At 36.3% G+C, this 18,595-nt stretch overlaps 1 protein-coding gene across 1 annotated transcript in view; it reads right to left on the bottom strand.

The window, feature by feature from the left end:
• PLCE1 (phospholipase C epsilon 1) overlaps window positions 1-18,595 on the bottom strand; it is a 135,471-nt gene that overhangs the window by 46,528 nt on the left and 70,348 nt on the right. The window contains exon 3 of the mRNA XM_059821533.1: window positions 12,751-13,067. Within this exon, the coding sequence (XP_059677516.1) occupies window positions 12,751-13,067 (317 nt within the window). The remainder of the gene's footprint in view (window positions 1-12,750; window positions 13,068-18,595) is intronic.

The raw sequence follows: 18,595 nt of genomic DNA on the forward strand, positions 1-18,595 counted from the left end.
GGGCACCATAAAGTTTTTCTCTGAATTACTCAGAGACTGTTGGTTGATTAATCTGAATGCATCATACAGCCCCCAGAAGGGGGGATTATGGGCTTCCCAAAAAACATAATAGCCTGGTACCCCAAAACCAATTTCTTGGAAGGTTTCATTAGTCTGAGACTAGAACAGGGATGATTAAAATGCAGCAGCACTGTCAGAAAGGAGGGAGCAGATGAAAGGAGCTGTCTCCATTCAGTGAGGTTCTTGCTGAGTCCTGTGCCTAATATCTGCAAAACTTTTCTACTTCTAGCTTTTTTAGTGAAAACAGCAAGAAAGGGAGGAGAATTCAGTCAGATAACAGAGCTGAGGGGGCATTTCCCCCAAATTAAACGTGGTCCTGGAGCCCAGCTAGGAAACAAACACAGAATTAAAAAGCAGAACTATTGGTTATCCACTTAAAATGCCATGGAGGATTTTTCTCACAGAAGTTTTGAAGATCTGGGAGAAGTTTGGGAGATCTGGTTGAATCAATAGGCTGTAAAGGAGCAGAAAATCAAAGCTGAACTTCTGCTGACTGAAGTCACTTCCCAGCTCTGAACTCCCTGAAGATTTTATTCTGCCCAGGCACATTGAACTGATGGATCCAAATATTTTATATGAAGAACAATATTCTAAAGCTCTTAAATAAATGCATACTGAAATAGCTTGGGAATGGCATTAATTTGAGATGTTTTTTGATAATGGCCATAGCTAAAATGAACAACGTACAAACACTGAAATGCAGGTAAGTTGAAAGGACTGCAATCTTCAGGAAACATCATGTATGACAGCTTAGAGGAAACTTAAGTATATTAATTGAAACATACACTGCTTAAACAATAATCAGTAAACATACTAATGAATTTTGTGATTTATTGATAAATATATGAACAGTCCAGAGTACATCCTCAAAGGAATGCCTCCATAGGAATCACCGACATTCTCAAATGACTGTATAGCTGCCACTGGATCCCCAAAATACCTGATAATGCATATTCTACATTTTTGCTGCCTGGGATACATAAAGCTTCCTCTGCACAGATGGTGTTCAAGACATAACAAACTTTTCAAGATCTTCATTCAAATGAAAGTTCAGAATTGGGATGCCTCAGATGTTGTCTATGTACATCTGGGCCAGATGCACCTCACACAAAAGAAAAGCAGAGAACAATTCTGTGTATGCACGTATTTCTTGGTGACTATGGAAATCACCTGGAAGCTGAATTGAAAACCCTGGTTTTTGCACTTTGGCAAGCAAGTAGCACAGACAGTATTCTGGAGTGGCACAGTTTCTCTGTCACCAAAACCAGGTGTGAGCTCTACCTCCAGGATGGGGTTTCCAGCAGGGTGACCAGAGCAAAGGGAGGCTCCATCCTGGCCAGAAGCGGGCACTGACTTCTGGACACTTCAGCCAGCTGGATACAGAACGGCACCTCCTCCTCCAGCAGTTCATTCCTGCACGGCTTGCAGAGCTACCTCCCCAGCTGCATCACACCTGAGGAGCACCTAACCCGAGGATGAAGCACCAGCAGTAGCCAGCTGCCTCGTTATCGGGCTGCCGCTACAGCAGCGTGAGGGCTCCGCAGCTCTGGCAGTGCCTGAACCAGCTAGCTCCGGGACCAGAGACAGCACACCCCAGCCAAAAGAGCACGCAGTAGTAGCCTTGCCAAGAAGATCAAAATACATCGCGAGTATTCCTCAGAACGAGCAGTAACACTTTCTGGACCAAATTTTTGTGTTAGATATCACTTTAACGTCAGATCACAATCTACACATCAACATATTAACCATTATTTCCTTAGTTTACTTTTTTTCACACTCGACTTACATAGTTCTGTTTACGTAACTCATTTTAAACTCCCTTCAGAACAGAAATCACCACAGCAAACCTATAATTAGATTTCCGCTGCACTGCTGATGAGTCTGAAAAGTATGAGAAAATGTATCCTGGCTTCATCCTGGCTATAATCCACGTGATTGCAAGACACAAGAAAAGTCATAAATTGAAGCATGATCCGCTCAAACAAGTTGATAATAACATCCGTCCTTTCATTCAGATGGCTAAAAATGAGTGTCCTTCAGGATTACTGCGCACTAATATTAAGTAGTAAACAAACAAAATCAAATCAAATAGATACTTAGTTAAGATTTAAATATTTTCTAGTGACTAAATACAGAGAAGCACTGACAGCACTGTGCCAAATTAATTTCAGATCTATTGTAAAGCAGCCCCATTCAGAAATTTTTAGAGGTACAGGAGCTTCCTTCAAATCTGAGTCTGAGTACACAGGATCTGCATCAGATGTCTGGGCAATACAAATTGTAGCTGAGCAATGATCTCAAGAACAGTAGTACATAAAAATCTGTATAGTTTTAGGGTTTTTGAAATTATCTTTTTGTATCACCTCTTACTATTTTAATTGCACTGAAATCTATTCTTTTCAATAAACTTTTTTGTAAAGGTTTTTAGGCTTATCTTACTTTGATCAAAGTTTTCAAATAAATTCAAGTTAGATATCGCTAATGCATTTAGGAAAGGCATATTATAACTCAGTGTTAATCTTCAAACATACTGTGCATATTTTTAAGTCAGGGACTGAGTCTCATTCAATGTTTCAACTTACTTAACTTGGAATTTTTCACAACTGTAGCAATAACAGACCTTTATTTAGCATAGACAAACCTTCTTTTTTCAGGACATCACATTCCCAAAAGGCTCCAGAGAGTTCTGTTCTGATTTTCAGAACCCCCTTTTCATTTGTATTTTCTTAAAAAGGCAATTAAATAGACAGAAAGTCAACTATCAGAATTAATAGTAAGAATATATTTTTTTAAACCTATAGCATTTTATTAACAAAAAATAAACAAACCCACCCTCAACTTCTAAACATGAAAAATCTATATCAACCGTTCAAAAAATAATATGAGCCTATGTTTTTGATTAAATCAGTGGTAGTTCAGTGATTAGGTAAAGTCATGTCTATACGTTGGCAAAAATCTCCCAATTTGTCAGGGGCAATATACATATTGCTTATAGATAAGCAATATAGCTTATTACTGATGCTCAGAGGCTTTTCTAATGTAATATGAAGGACATAAAAGAGACACCCATGATGGAACTTGATCCTCAAGGTATGGCACATGACCTTAAAGTCCTTACAAGTGTAAACTACAGGACTGTTTATCATTTACTCAATGTGAATCCTGCTCCATACAGTACACAGGATGAAACAGCACGTAATGCATGTTGAATTATTAACTGTATCCCTAAATTTGCCATGGATTTACTTTACTCCTTTTCTTCTAATACTCACGATTATAATAATTCACATATATATATAAAATTATTTACTATCCTTTAGCTGCTAGAGAATGTATTCTGCGATTTTTTTTTAATGGGAATTAATTTACTGTTTATCTTTTATCAGAATGTAAATGCAGAGGTGATCGCGAGGGAGCAAACTATTAAGAATCTCCACCTGCGAAGCCCAGTGTTTTGCCATTTGTACTGCTTTACACTCATTTCCCCAGCTCTTACGTTTATAAGGCTTTTACGGCAATTCCCAAGCTACATACTTCAGTGGGTGATGCTACATGGAAGAAATTATGTCTTCTATTTTTATATCACATTTTTTAGGAAGTTCACAATACTTGAGAGATGCAGCTTTAAGAGGTGAAATTAGCAAATGCAGCTGTCTGCCTGAAGCTTAACACTTACCATTGCTAGCAATTAAAATCTTTTGGCTTGCCACAAAGTAAGATTACAGTACATACCTTCTCTAACACCTAACCTATAAAAATTAGCCATAGATATATTTCTATAATAAATTGTAGCTACTGCCTACACTGGAGCAAGAAAGCAAGCAATTTTAATACTGATGAAATAAAGTATGTGTATGAGAAGTCTCCGAATAGAAAACAAGAAATTTATTTTTCAGGTGTCCAAAGGATAAGCATGACAATCTGTAACCCATTTAACCAAGCCATTCTGGTTTTAATGATTTTGTTTGATAAAAATCAAGACATTTAAGTAAAATCTGAAGAATATGAAAAATCCATGTAAAACAATAACCCTCATCAGATATCATGCAGTATGTATGGCAAGAGGGAAAAACATACATTATCTTGTTTAAAAGCAGAATTCTTAGTATATCAGTGTACACTGATTTCTCCTTCTTTAAGAAAAAATAAATTAAATCCACCTTTCACAAGATTACATGGTCTTTCCACAAAGTAAAAAAGAGTTGTTGAGGGATATTATTCTTATAAAACTATAAGGACCGGATTCGTATTTATGAGGCTTTTTAAAACACCAGCAGTATGCAGCATTAGCACTAATAGCTGGCTACCGTGAGTTCCTCTGCATGGCTAACTGCACAAACCCATCAGTGAATGCTGATGAATATAAGGATCACAGTATATAACACAGAATTGGTTTATTTTACACAGGTTTCACTGCAGTTTCATTAATAAAATTTTTTGGCTTTTGGTATAATATGCAACATAATTTTTTATATCTGAGGTTTTTAAACTGCGTATCTTATGAACAGATGGTTCACTTTACATGCTTGAGTGAGATTATATAACCTTACAAAGAACATTTACCATTTTAAATCTGATTAAAGACTATTCCAAACAAGGACTGGAAACAGTTTGATATTTGTACAAACACAATCTTTTTTAAAGTATTATGCAAACCCATTTAGGCATTGCAGAAAAATGCTGAACTAAAAGACAGAGTGCAATATTTATTTACATTCCATTATTTCAGTAAAATGATATGTCTCTGTTTTGCTAGTGAGGGTTTAAATTTGTGTTTTGAATGAACAATGAAGAAAACTTACAAATTTAAACCATTAAAAATAAAACTATCATTATCAATTAGTGTCCTAAATAGACATATTTTTAATTAACTTTACTGAATATAAGATGACTTAGTGAATGATGAAACCACCCCAGTAGCAGTGCTATACTGGAGAAGTTCAAACATTTTTACCTTCTTAGCTTATTTTTTGGCAGTGTTTCCCAAAAATCACCTTATGTATTAAACTGCTTATTTTGCATTTTCAGTTGTATAGTGGGACTACATTCAGACAGCTGTTTGAATGATCTTTCAATCTGGTGCAACTTTCAATCTAAGACATCACAGTTGCTTTTATGCATATCTCAGCATGGAAAATTTAATGCTTCACTTTGTTTTAAGTTTTTATTGCTTTGCTTTTACTTGAAGCTGTGGCCAGAAAGATCAAGTTACAAGAGACTCTTTTCACGTTTATATAAAGCAAGGCTTGAAATTATTCAAAATGTTTACATAAACATAAATGTTTACAAGATGTACATTGAACTTGTGTTTCTGTGGTTACTTTGCTGGCGAGAGGCAGAAGAGAGTCTGGAAGTAAAAATCACAAACATGCAAGAGTCTGGGAAGGTAACGACACAGGAAAAGAAACAGGTGCCCAGCAAGACTGTGGCAATACCATAAAGGTATGATACCGAGCAAGGACCACATGGCACTCGAGGTAAAGAAGCAGGGTGAACTCATAATAGCATACAGGAATTAGAGAAAAGAACTAAATGAAGAAGAGAAAGACACAGCAGACAACCAGGAGAGATGGAAAAAAGTACGGTGTTACAGTTCCCAGGGTCCTAAAACACACTTAGGTACCATTTTCCTAATCTCTTCCCAGCTACCAGAGCTCTGCTAACTCTGCAGAATCTCCTTAATAGTTTCCTCCCCCAGTTTTTATACATCCATGAAAACTAAACTTCTGGTAGTCAGTGCTCTATCAGAGCAGAAAAACATATTACTACTATTGCTACTACTATTATGTGCACAGTCTTAGAGAACCCAAAAGCCAACAGTTTTGCGAAGCTAGACGTTACTATATTTCACTCTCCTCCTCCCATGCTAGCCACTAATTCAGAATCAGCTTTTAATTACATTTAGTAACAGGAAAGAATATCTGTCTTTAGCTTGATCCACTGTCTTGCTCTTACAAGACTCTATGATCAATTTGATATTATTAGAAGCAAATGAAATATCAGCTGTCTCTCTCTGATGAGGACATGTTGTGCCCAAGTCTCCACTATCATATAACTACAGTTTTAATCAAACTTTTAAAGACTATGGGCTTCATTTATAGTTGGTGATAGTGAACGCGTGTAGCCCAAAATCTTCATGATAAATAAAAACCGAACAGTAAAATACCTTCTAATTATCTGAGTACATATGGCACAGGCTACAATATAGCATTAAATTCTTCTACCACAGTAAAAAAAAAAGAAAACAAAAGCAAAAAAGCCACAACATTTAAGCATATTTGAAATATCTACAGGTGGATTTGCTTCTTCCACTCCTGTAAATCTGAATTAATAACGGAATCAAAGTTACATGCCAGAAACTGGCACATGTAACAGACCCACAGATTTTTTCCAAATGCATCTGGCTTAGCAATATGTTTATCCTTATTTATATAGGGATACTATGCATTCTTAAAATACACAGAAAGATTCTTCTCTACCCAAAAAAGATTTAAAGAGATATTAATTCCTACATTGCAACACTTCCAAGTTTGGAGCTATACACTTTCTAAAAAGACAGAAGTCATCCATCATTTTAAAGAAGGCTTCCCTTACTGTCTTCTGGCAATAAAAACAGAATTGGAACAAACAGAATATTCTACCAAACTTATTTCATAAAAATCTTATTTAGTCACCCGCTGTTGAAAATTTGAATCAAATGATTCAGAGTATCTGAAACAATGTTTTCTTCAAAACATTTATGAAGAAGTAACAGAACTACTGATACTAACAGGCAAGGAAACAGACAACCCATAGGAACAAAATGTATAACACAAACAGAATTTCAGGTCAAATAGGTTAAAGGGGCAGAAATGTCATTCCCTTTCTCTGAGACCATTTGAAATCTCAAGCTGTTGCAAGAAGAAAGTGAGAGAAAAAACAACAGGATCCATTCATTCTAGTGCCCAATTTTCCTGCAATACATTAAGTAAAAAACAAAATTACTTTCCACATTTTCAATTTCTCATTTCTGAAATATTACAAAGAATTTTTGTTGTTTTCTATACAATACAGAGACAAGAGGTCAAAACACAGAAACTTTATGACAGCTGAGATTACAATCTGCCATCCTAGAAAATTAGGATGACCACTAAAAGTGTAGCAGTTAAACTTTTCCCCTTTAGTAATTTAACTTCTCCTTGGACTTTGTGTATTTGTTAAATCTGATCTAAACTTCAGGATCAAGGAACAACTGAAAAAAGCTGTGTTTTAATCATAGTATTATAAAAGAATATTTCTGATAAATAAAGTTTCAATTTCAGCCACATTTAGATGTCTAAGATAGTGCATGTACTGCCTAGAAGAATGTAGATGCTGGTGAACGCAATATAATTTTCTCTCCTTTTTTCTGAATCCAACAAAATTCCTTGTTTGGTTTTCAGTGTTTGATGCCACACTATTCTATTACTCCAATGAAGTGATTGATTGGATCTGTTCTTTACATGGGAATTAGCACCTTGCTAATTGCAGAACAGCAGGATGCATTTCTTCTTAAGCAGATAAACCTCTTTATTTATTTTCATTAATTCTGAAATATGGGTATTTCAAATCTATTAGGAGCATGGTATAATTTATCTCAGTTCTTCATTAAATACCTGATAATTATTACATAGTAATCTGTATTCTTTCTGCAGTGTAGTATGTAGTCATAGTGATTCGGTAATACCTTTTGTCTGCATCTCTCATCCTTCCATGGTTACCCGTCATTTTTAACTTTTCCTTTTTTAAGTATACTGCATCTACTCCACATGTTGAAAAGTCCTCTAATTCTTGGATTAATTTTTAATTTAACTTTAGTTTTATGAACTATTTCTTAAACAGTAGTGACCAGGCTTTCTTTAGCAGCACTACAGAAGTTATTTAAACTTCAGCAGCAATCTCCACTGTGCCTATCATCTTTCTACAGTACCTCTAGGGAAGCGAAGCTTGAAAAAACGTGTCTATATATGTAAACATTACAAATCTTTAGTGACTGGGCTATATGTCATATGAACTTCTATCTGTCTGAAAATTCCATCAGAGACAGTAAATCCCGCAGACAAACTGCAACATTAGCAGATTGTAAGATTCTTATTTTCCTGTGAGAGCTGGAATGACCCAAAACTTTTAAAATACAAATGAAATAAAATCCGAGAATGTATTCCATCCCATTTTGTGGGATTCAAGCAGATCATTGATGACTGACCTTTCTCACAACATATTTTTGAAGTCATTGGGTGTTCAAGCTCCTTGTCATGGCAGCCACCTTGATTAACACAGTAGGGAATAAACTGATACTTGGAAACCCATGACAAGACAAAACACAGGGAAATACATAATGCCTGAATCCCCTCTAGTAACTGTATGTCAAGTCTAAACCATAATCATGCTCTCTTAAACAAAGGCTGCTTCTGTTTCCCAGCCTCAGCAGCGCAGGATTTGCCAGTTGCATGTTTGTGCTACTATTTGTGGAGTGCTTGACAGTAGCTTTAATCCAAGCTATTCATCTTTCACGTCTCTACACTACTTATGCTTCTACAATTTTCTTCCCTATCATTCTTGACAGTGAAAAGAAAAGATGTATGCATGAAGAGGATCTAGAGTGCTATTAATTTCCATCTTTTGTGAATATTAATAAACGTAATCTATTTCTCCAATCTTTGTTGTTTACTCTTTGAAGATCTTCATATATCAGAAACAAAAGCCACCCAGTTATTAGTTTCACCCAGCATCTGTGACAAATAAAGCTATCTCCAGCTGCAGTAGAGTTCCTTGCTGGTACCCCTGTATTTGAGGTCAAAGGACTCACTAAAGCCATGCAAAACAGGGCAAGGTGAGCAGTTATCACAGCTCCCAGAAGTAAAAGAATTGTGCCTCTTCCATAGTATGGAGGACTCACTGAGTCCACTGATACCCTGAGCAGACAGTGACATTATGACAACTATGTTCAGATTGTTGCAGGTTAGAAACAAATTGTGTGGCTCTTCAGGCAAGCTGTACGCAGGCTGTGGAAACGTTGCCACAAAAACAGTAACAAAGGAGCTCTCCTAAACGTTTAAATTAGTTACCTTGCCTTTAAAGCAGGAATAGAACTCGTATTTAAAAAAAAAAAAAATCAGGCCAGGCCCACAAATTAAATTTATATCACCTATCACTACTTATTTTTTGCATTGTCACTTGGTAACACTAAGATACTGGTTAATGTCTGGCTGGCCAAAAGCCTATTTAACCTTCGCCAAGGAACGGGCACACACATTCCACTTCAATGCAAAGTCCTTCTGGCCTGAGGCACAACCACAACTTTTCTCCTTGCATGTTAAGTTACTTGTGATCCAGATTTCTCACTATATGCTTCCTAACTTGGTTTCTGAATTTTTTTTAATCCTTTTTAAACTTTTCAGCTCCTCTCATCATGCTCACAATGCTGTGATCTCAGAACAAGAGTATCTGACAAAAACGTATTTCCATTATCATACTAAGAGACCCCATAATTTTCAGAAATCTGGCAAGACTCTCAAGATGTTAAAACAAGCTACAGATATAACAGAACACTGAAGTTGGGAAAAGCTCCAGCCACTGTCATCCTGCCTTTCTACAGAAAAAAAAAGTTAGGAAACGGATCATCAGCATTAATGTGATCACTGAATCACTTCCAGTACTTTAAGTCAGAACACCTTACCCAGGTAATACACCAAAAGAAAATGCCTATTACAGGCTTCATCCAGTGTTAGACAGTATGCCCACTATTACGCTTTTCCACAAATGAGAATTGAGTAGGAAAAATAACAGCAGTGATTTATTGCACATTCAGTCATGTTAATTTTCTTCAAGTACCAATTTTACTTACTGCAGAGGGCAACTGATTCCTGATTCAGTTCTGCAATTCTTCATAGACCATTTCCACACCAAATGCTTAAGGCAGATCACTCACCGTAAGTGCTTTCTCCTCTGTAAGTCTTTCCCATACCTTTTAGACCCCACTGAGGTCTAAATACTGTAATTTGTATTAAGCAACACTAACCAATAGTAAATAGAAAGGTTTAGACAAATGATTAGAAGATATTCATACCCCATGTATCTCGCCAATAACAATATTTAAATCATTCACATCTAGAAAACAACAGTTTTGTAACAGCAAACATACTTAAAGTATAAGGGAACCATGTGATGTTTCCCAATATCTACCGCTTGATCTTGCACTCTGCAGTCAATGCGATTTTGCAACTTCAGTCATGAACAGGGGTTTCTGGGAGTTACTGGAATTTAAACAGTAAATAATACTAGTAAAATTTACCTCAGTAAGACCAAATTTTTTCCCTCATTTTCACTTAAACTCACTTTTTAAAAGATATTTTAATAATTTGAAAATATTTTAATCTTCATTATTTTAAATTATTTATTTTATAATACTCCAACAGCCCTCATTCAATCTAAGCTTCCATGAAAATGTCAGTATTGTTTCTGTTAAATGAGGAAGTTCCTTTGTGTAACAAAACAGCAATTATTGACTGTCATTTTAAATAAGTGTTATAAAGTGTTCCTCCTTAATATGTAATAAGTATCAGAAAAATTACTAAAAAGCATATTGCTTTATGAAAAATCCTCTATATACTATAATTGCTCATTTAACAGAACAATGGCATGAAATTATTTTTTTCCCATTATGTATCACAAGCCTATCATCCTAAAGTCATTCTGGCTCCCACATTATAAATATACTTCAGTATTTCTACAGGCAATGCCAAAAAAAATCAGCAAGTGCTCACTGACTTTTGCCAACAAAAGCATGACTCTTTGCACAAGAATTTTCTTGCCATTTATAAACAAAGACATTTTTAAAGTTCACGCTTGTGATTGGCTACGGCAACTGATATACTCCACCATAAGATAAAGCAGATAGCAATATAGCGATTTATTACAAGCTGCAAGTATTGTACAGTAACTCAATTTAAATCTATAACACCTATGTTTAAAAAAGTTATTCCAGATTATACTTAAAATAATCCATTGTGCTAAATACTATATAATCTATGCACAAGATATTCAAGAATTAATTCAAATTATATGAAAAATTATCCTGTAGCATTACCAAACAAGTAATGCTAGACTACAAAAATTGCGAAGTCACAAACCTCTAACGCTAAAATCTAATGTTGACTATTTTACCAGAAGGCAACTTCAATGTTAAAATTCTCATTGATAAGGAACAGTCTCAGTCATTTCTGACAAGACTTCTTCACCACCCACTTGCTCTTCAATCCGGTGACTGTTCAGTGTCAGAACACATGACGGTCAATCTGATTTGTACAGCTAACTGCAAAATGTCCTAACAAACTGCTCTGGCATTGTGCCTCACCAGGTCATGCTGGAGTTTGACCACTTCACCTTTTTCCCACTGCCCTCACTGTGCTGATCACCGTGAGAGAAAGACCACAGGAAGGAGGACCCTGGCTGGGTCAGGAGCTAGATTCCTCTCCAGCTATGCACCAGCCACAGTATTTTCCTAAATACAGTAACTAAAGCTAATTTAAACAATTTTGAGGTTCTGTCTAAAGATCGACTATTGTAGTTGCAACTTTTATTTATGTTCCCATAATAGAATTAGGTGAAAGAAGCCAACATATTTACACTATTTTAGTTCCTAAATCTCAACAACATGCAAGAAACAGGAACACTTCAAAACATGCTAAATATTCAGTCACTGATTCTTATTTGCCCAGGAAGCAGGAAGTTCACCGGGGGTTAATATGTATTCTGCTCTATCTACTTAATTTTGTGCTGTCTTTTTGATACCTGCACAATTTTCGTCTCTTATTAAAGCGTAAGAATGCAGCAGATAACAAAGTAAAAGAGCGTGAGTCAAGACTATCTTCATTTTATTCTAATTCTATGAGTCTAGAAATTGCTAACATTGCATATGGTTCACACAGACAAAGGAAGAAAGAAATTGTTCCATTTTTCTCCAGCTAAAACCTCAGGTTTTATTTAGGGGGATTTTCTGTTTGTCTTGGGTTGGGTTTTTGGGGTGTTTTTTTTCCTACAGTTTTCTCAATCCTTGATGAATTTTCTATTAAACTCATCAGAAGATCACCTTACGAAAAACAAAGTAAAATCTTAGTAAAGAGCTCACTATTTGGCTTATGGAAATGTGTCACGCCAAATGACACTTCTTTGTATAACAACATTCAAGACACACAGAGTGATTAAATAAATAAATAAATAGTGCAGATTAGTGTAGTTATATTATACAGAATACAGAAACTTCTAGTTTATAATACTTCTGTGCTGACTCCTAAGATCATGCTTAGTCTACAAAAATCCAAAACAAATAAATAAAACTCCAGCTCCTGAACAAAATAATAAACTGACTCAAAGTATACTCCATACTGTCATCATAAATACAAAGAAATACAAGTCTGTAATTTTTTTCTTCCTGTTTACTTTACTGTGCAAGAAAAACTTAGCTTGCAGTTCTCCAAACTCACTGAGCAAATTGGTCACATAACTCCTATTAAACTCAGTGGAATATTTAAGTAATCCCCTGGTCATCTTAATTTATGTTTTAAAAAGCTGTCATTACAGCTAAACTCAGCTCTGAGAGATAAAGGAAATAACTAACCCACAAATCAGGTAATAACCCTTACGAAAAGTAATCTAAAAGTTTTATCTTACCTCATTAAACCTTGTCACAAGATCTTCTACAGCATTATGTTCACCATTTGGGGAAGAAAGAATAGTAGCAGATATGGAAGCTTTAAGAGATGGCAGCTTGCTTTGACATTCAGCATTACCCAAATCCCTGGTTAAAAAGCAGAGGTAGTCAATGGGCAAGACTTTCTGGTAGAGCTCCTGCTCCTGCTCGGTCAGAATGCTGGCAACCTCCTCCGGGAACTGGATGAGGTGCTGCAGTTCGATCAGCTCTTTGCTGATACCAGCCACATTGGAGGGAAGGACGCTGGAGCCTGCCATAGATGTACACGCTTGACGTTCTAAAACAAAACAAATAAAAAATTTATTAGGTTTCGCCTTTAACTCTTGGACTGGGCTGTGTGAAAGCAAGACAACTTGTTCTTTTTGTTCTGTTAAACTGTTCATTCATTTATTCAGCAGTACCCTATAACCTAACTACTTTATGTTTAAACAACCTAATATATTCTTTTAGTTGGGGTCTTTCTGCGTATTGCTGTATCTGGTATTAGCTAGATAGCTGGAAACCGCGGCTTCTCAGATTGTTAAGCTACCTGACAAAACATGCCTGCTTCCTGACTTATCCAAATGCCTCCTTCAGTCACCTGCAGTCTTGTCAAAACTTTAAATGAAAGGATCATCTGGGCAGGGTATCGCTGTTTTGCCTCCATACTAGAGTCCACGGTACAAAGGGGTTTGAGGCCTTGACCGGGGCATCGGGATTCTACTGCCACAAGAAATAATGTGTAACAACCACGTAAAACCCATGTGGGTCAGCGTTTTTCTTCATATTCCTCTTGCTATAATATACAATTTATCTGAGCTCACTGCATTGTGAAACTACATGTCCGAAGTTAAGAAAACTTTCTTCATTCCTCTGGGAAAATGCATATGTTTGGGAGTATGCATGTTTTATCCGTTATTACAAAACATTCATGGTAGTTTTATAACATCCTAGCAGTGATGCTCCTTGAAAAATAAAACTTTTCCTAAGAAGGAAGAAGCCAAGCTTTGTAAGACTATGTGGGAAGCCTGAAACATCAACACAATGATTCCGAAACAGGGAGTACGAATCTTCTGAATAGGTAAGTTTAGAATGGGTTCTCTGAACAATAATTTTTCAAGAATTACTTAAATGTATGAACAGTCATAGTGGTATATTCTGTACTCTTCTTCCTTCCCAGGAAAAGGAATTTATTTTTTTGCATTGCTTCACAAAATATATTTAGAGATGTTTTGAACACATAATGGAGGTACACTCCACATCTATCTTTTATTTCAATTTCTTTTATATCAATAAACTCTCATTTCATAGAGGGAGCAAATATCCTTTCTGTTCATAACGACTGATTACAATTCATTCTCTTATAATAAACATAAAATATGCTATATGAGGTTTCCCTCGTTACATTAATTTTATGCAAACTCTTATCAATCAGTGGGAAGTTAAAAAGGCAGAAAATTGCTTTTTCTTAAGGCAATTCTTAAGGCTCTGAAAGAGCCAAAGAGTAATTGTTTCTGTATCTAGACTGGTGAGGAAAAAGGTAATGGACTTTATTTGCAACAAGCAATATCCTGGTTACATAGTGGGAAACAGGTATAACTTCAAGTATAGTGAAGTAATGCTGTATAATATCTGCAGGTATCAAGAAATCTCTGTCACTGTAACTCCTGCAAGAAAGATCGGGGGGAAAGAACACCATGTTGACATGTCAATCCTGTTTTGGGCAGCAGATGAAGCACAGTGAGCTTCTGGGCTTCCTTTCAGTCTTGTTTGCTTTGATTCTACACAAGACTCCAATACTGTTTCCTACTTCAATCTGCGCGGAACAATTCTGAAAGGTTTTGTAAGAAAAAGCTCTTAAAGCTCATTTGCACTGTTCTTGACTTTGCAACAGAGCATAAGCTTATGTCAAAATAAAAACAATGCAAAATATAATGTTCATTTTATATTACAGGGATTGTACATTTGCATAGTGCTTTGCATATATGGACCTAACTGTCACAACCAGCGTTCTCTCAGAAAGAGGAGGATACGGAAGGCATGATGCAAACATCCGCTACCACCCATTTGCTCCCTAGAAGTCACAGTGCCTCACTGAGCCCCCATGCATGACAGCTCTTTTCACTCAAGGACTTTCCTGGGAAATATGAGGTGCCCTCCCAGCCAGGAGAAGGCAGAGAAAGCACAGCCAGTACCAGCCTCTCCTGTGCCTCACTGCTGAAACTGAGGGTGTACAGGTTGTGCCTGTTTTGTCAATTTATTTTAGATCACAAATACACTTCTGCAGCGAATCTCCCAAACATCCTCTTACTGTGCTTTAGTTTACCATCTTGGAGCACGCAAAGTGGATCCTTTTCAGATGAAACTGCACCGGAAGATGCACTCCCAGAAGGCAACACATCCCAGTTGCTAACAAGCTGTAGCTGTCAGCAGCATCTGAGCTCTGGAGAAGACACCGAGGTCAGGAAAGGACAGTTGGACCAGACAGCTCAGATTGTGGCTCGGCTGCAGGTGATCACATAATGCGGGAGACAAGACAGCAAGTAGCATGGACAACGCAATGCCACAGAAATACTGGTGCTTTGCAAATTCAACATTATTTGGTAAAGACAGTTACAAACAGCTTGTATCTATCAACATAGTAGGAAAGGAAGGTGTAACTCCATAAGGAGTGCCCAGTCAAGTAGTGACTGATGGAAGAGAGATAACACATGAGTGAAGATGAGCTATTTCCCAATGCACTGCTCGCTGATGAGATTCAGGGGTGCATTCTCAATAATTCACCTTCTCCATTACAATATCAACTACAAAACCCACCCACATTCACACTTTCAACAGATTTACATTACACATTGTCTCAGAACTTCAGCTTTGCTCAAAGACCTCAAAAACTGGCAAAAGTTGACACTGAATTTGCAAGAGGCTAGAGCACTGTTCATGATTCTATTGCACACTGCCTTGCCTAAGTATAATCACCCTTCAGGCTCCACTTATTACAACCTCTCACATCTAAGAACAAGGCTCAACACACTGAAATGACCAGAGATAAGAAGGTGGCTCTACAGTGTTTCTCCGGACTGCCAGAAACTACGAAGAATGTGTCATTTTAATTTTATTTCACTAGACTGACTGCCCATTGATCAAGTCCAGCAGAAAGCTAACACAGGGATTCCGAAAGCCTGTAATGAAACTACCTTTAATGAAACCACCATCATCCACAAGGAAGGCTTCACAAACCAGCTTCATTCTAACAGAAAAATGAAGCTGCCAAAAAGAAGATCTTTTTGTGGAAGCTAAGCCAAGATGATTCAAGCCACAGGCTAAACAAGATCAGCCACTGGTATTGCTAGATTTGGAAGAAGATAGAAAATAAATAAAACTTTTCCTGATCTGAAAAAATTAATTTCAAACTAGCATTTCTCAATTTTCCATTAAACTGGAAGAACTAAGTCTTTAATGTAAGAGTCCATAGAACAAGCTGCTGCAGCAAGAGTGCAGCTGATACCCAAGGAAAGGCGCACAGGCCAAACAGAATTATAAAGGCTCACAACTCATGGCTAAAGTATGGATATAAATACTGCAGAAGTGGAAATATAATTTATTTCTGTTGACTATTTCTACACCTATAAGTATTTCTTTCATCTATAATTCACATCTCTGCAAGTCTTGGTTGCTGACATATTTCGCCTCTCCAGATTCTGATTTTTTATCTTTCCTCATTCCAGTCTTCTGTGTTGTATCACAGAAAATCCAGGATCCTCATTCTCAGTTTCACCACCCTCCATGATTTATACTCTGCACAACAGTCTACTCCTTCTTCTTTCTCACTTTTTATTTGACTTTACTAAACGAGTCCTTTTTCTGGACTACTTTTTGTCTCTTTTTTGTGTCTAAAACTTTTATAATTTTTCACGTCACGAACTGATCTGCACTTCTCTGTTTCTGCTATAAAACTCCCAGTTTAAAAACCAGTCTCATCCACAAGTCCTCTAGTTTTCTGTTGTCAGCTTATGTTCTTCAGGAAATAGATCATATCTTTCTGTGCTTCAAAGAGAGACCAGGTCCTTAGATTAACTTGCAGAATGGAACTGCTTTCAGGCCAAAATCACAGTAGATTTTATTAGAGTTAAGGCAGAAAATGAGGACCCTGACTGTTCATTTGCAAGCTGTCTGAAGCTGGAATTGATAGCTTTGCTTACCCTTCTGATAAACAGCTGAAGCAGATAATCTTTTTTAATTAAACAAAACAAGATAACCTCTGCCTAGCTTTTAAAAAAAGGACTCATGGTTGACTTAATCATTGCTGATACACATGGGAACAAAAAGGTCTCATCTTTGCTAACAAAAGAATAATATATTTAAGAATGGGAGAAAAATACAGAATGCCTGCTTCAGGATATTACTCAGTCTAGGCTCATCATAAACTCTAAAAAACACTGTCTGAAGAATTTCTCATTTTTATTTATTTAAAAACTTTCTACAGGGTTTAGTAAGGAGGTTTTCTATCAACAGATTAACTTCAAATTAACTCTGCTTTTATTACTATAAAACTTAGAATTTCCATACATCTTGTCTATGTATAGGCTCTATAAAAGCTGTACTAAAAAAATAAATTTCAGGTATGTAACTGTGTAAAAACTGCGTGTGCATTTTTGTGTGTATACAAAAAAATTTGAAGACAGCCTTGAAAATTTTTTTTTTTCTGGTGTTTTTCTCTATTGAACCATATTATGTTTGTGTTTGCTATATCAGCAAGAGGTTGATTCAGTATTTTTTTAATATGAAAAACAGGGAGTTCACTTTCAAGAAAAATGCAAAGAAACTTTTATAAATAAAACCATGAAAAATACTGCTAGAAGACTAGTGTTAAATACCTGTAATCATTCATAGAATTTTTCCACATTTGTATGTTCTGCTAAACATAGTAGTTATGTGACATATGGGATACGTCCTAATAATAAAAGCAAAATTATCTGTATGTTTACCGTGTTTCTTGTAAAGCTAAAATTAAAAGGTGCTTATTTATTAAATTTTATTTCATCATGCACACAGATAATTTATTAATATACAGTATGATATAAATGTTGGGCTGCTGCCATCAATTTTCTCTAAACAGAAATTCAGGATTGGGTTTGAGCAAAGTAAGTGGAATTAATACAAAGACAGAGGAAAATAAATACAGCCCTGACTGTAATGACACCAATGTCAAAAGCGCTAATCCTGCGTAAAATTACAGTTGCCAACCGTGCAATTTGTACATTGATAAAATCACATTGCTTTCCATGTGAATTGTGACCAAGTAAGGACAGTGCTACAGAACTACCTTTATCCCAACCCAAACACAACAACCTCTTACATTTCACACAGAATCACACAGAGTCACTAGGGTTGGGAAAGACCTGCAAGATCATCAAGTCCAACCGTTTGATACTTGTAGGAATGTGCCATGCATATGGGAGTACACCCAGGGAAAAGTCACCGTAGTTTTTAAGTGAGCACAATCTCAAAAGACTAAACCTGCCAAAGAGGTGAAGATTGACTTTCAACAAAGCTTCATGAATTGACAAATGAGATAACCGGATTTGTGTCTTAGTTTTATTTCTAGGTTGCTTTTCTTTCTACCTTACTTTGAGAAAAAAAAGTATTCTCTCTATACGTTCAAAAAACAGCAGTTTGAAAGCAGTAAAGTGAAAATTACAATCATTAGAAAAGTGCTCGCTCTCTAGAAGGCTGCTGGGGGAAGATCCTGTGATTATGACAAACTGTGTGTTCTAAAGCAGAAAACAGATTACAATAGTTGTAAGAATAGAATTATATATATATAAT

This window comes from Gavia stellata, chromosome 9, assembly GCF_030936135.1.
Source record: "Gavia stellata isolate bGavSte3 chromosome 9, bGavSte3.hap2, whole genome shotgun sequence".
NCBI classification, from domain to species: domain Eukaryota; kingdom Metazoa; phylum Chordata; class Aves; order Gaviiformes; family Gaviidae; genus Gavia; species Gavia stellata.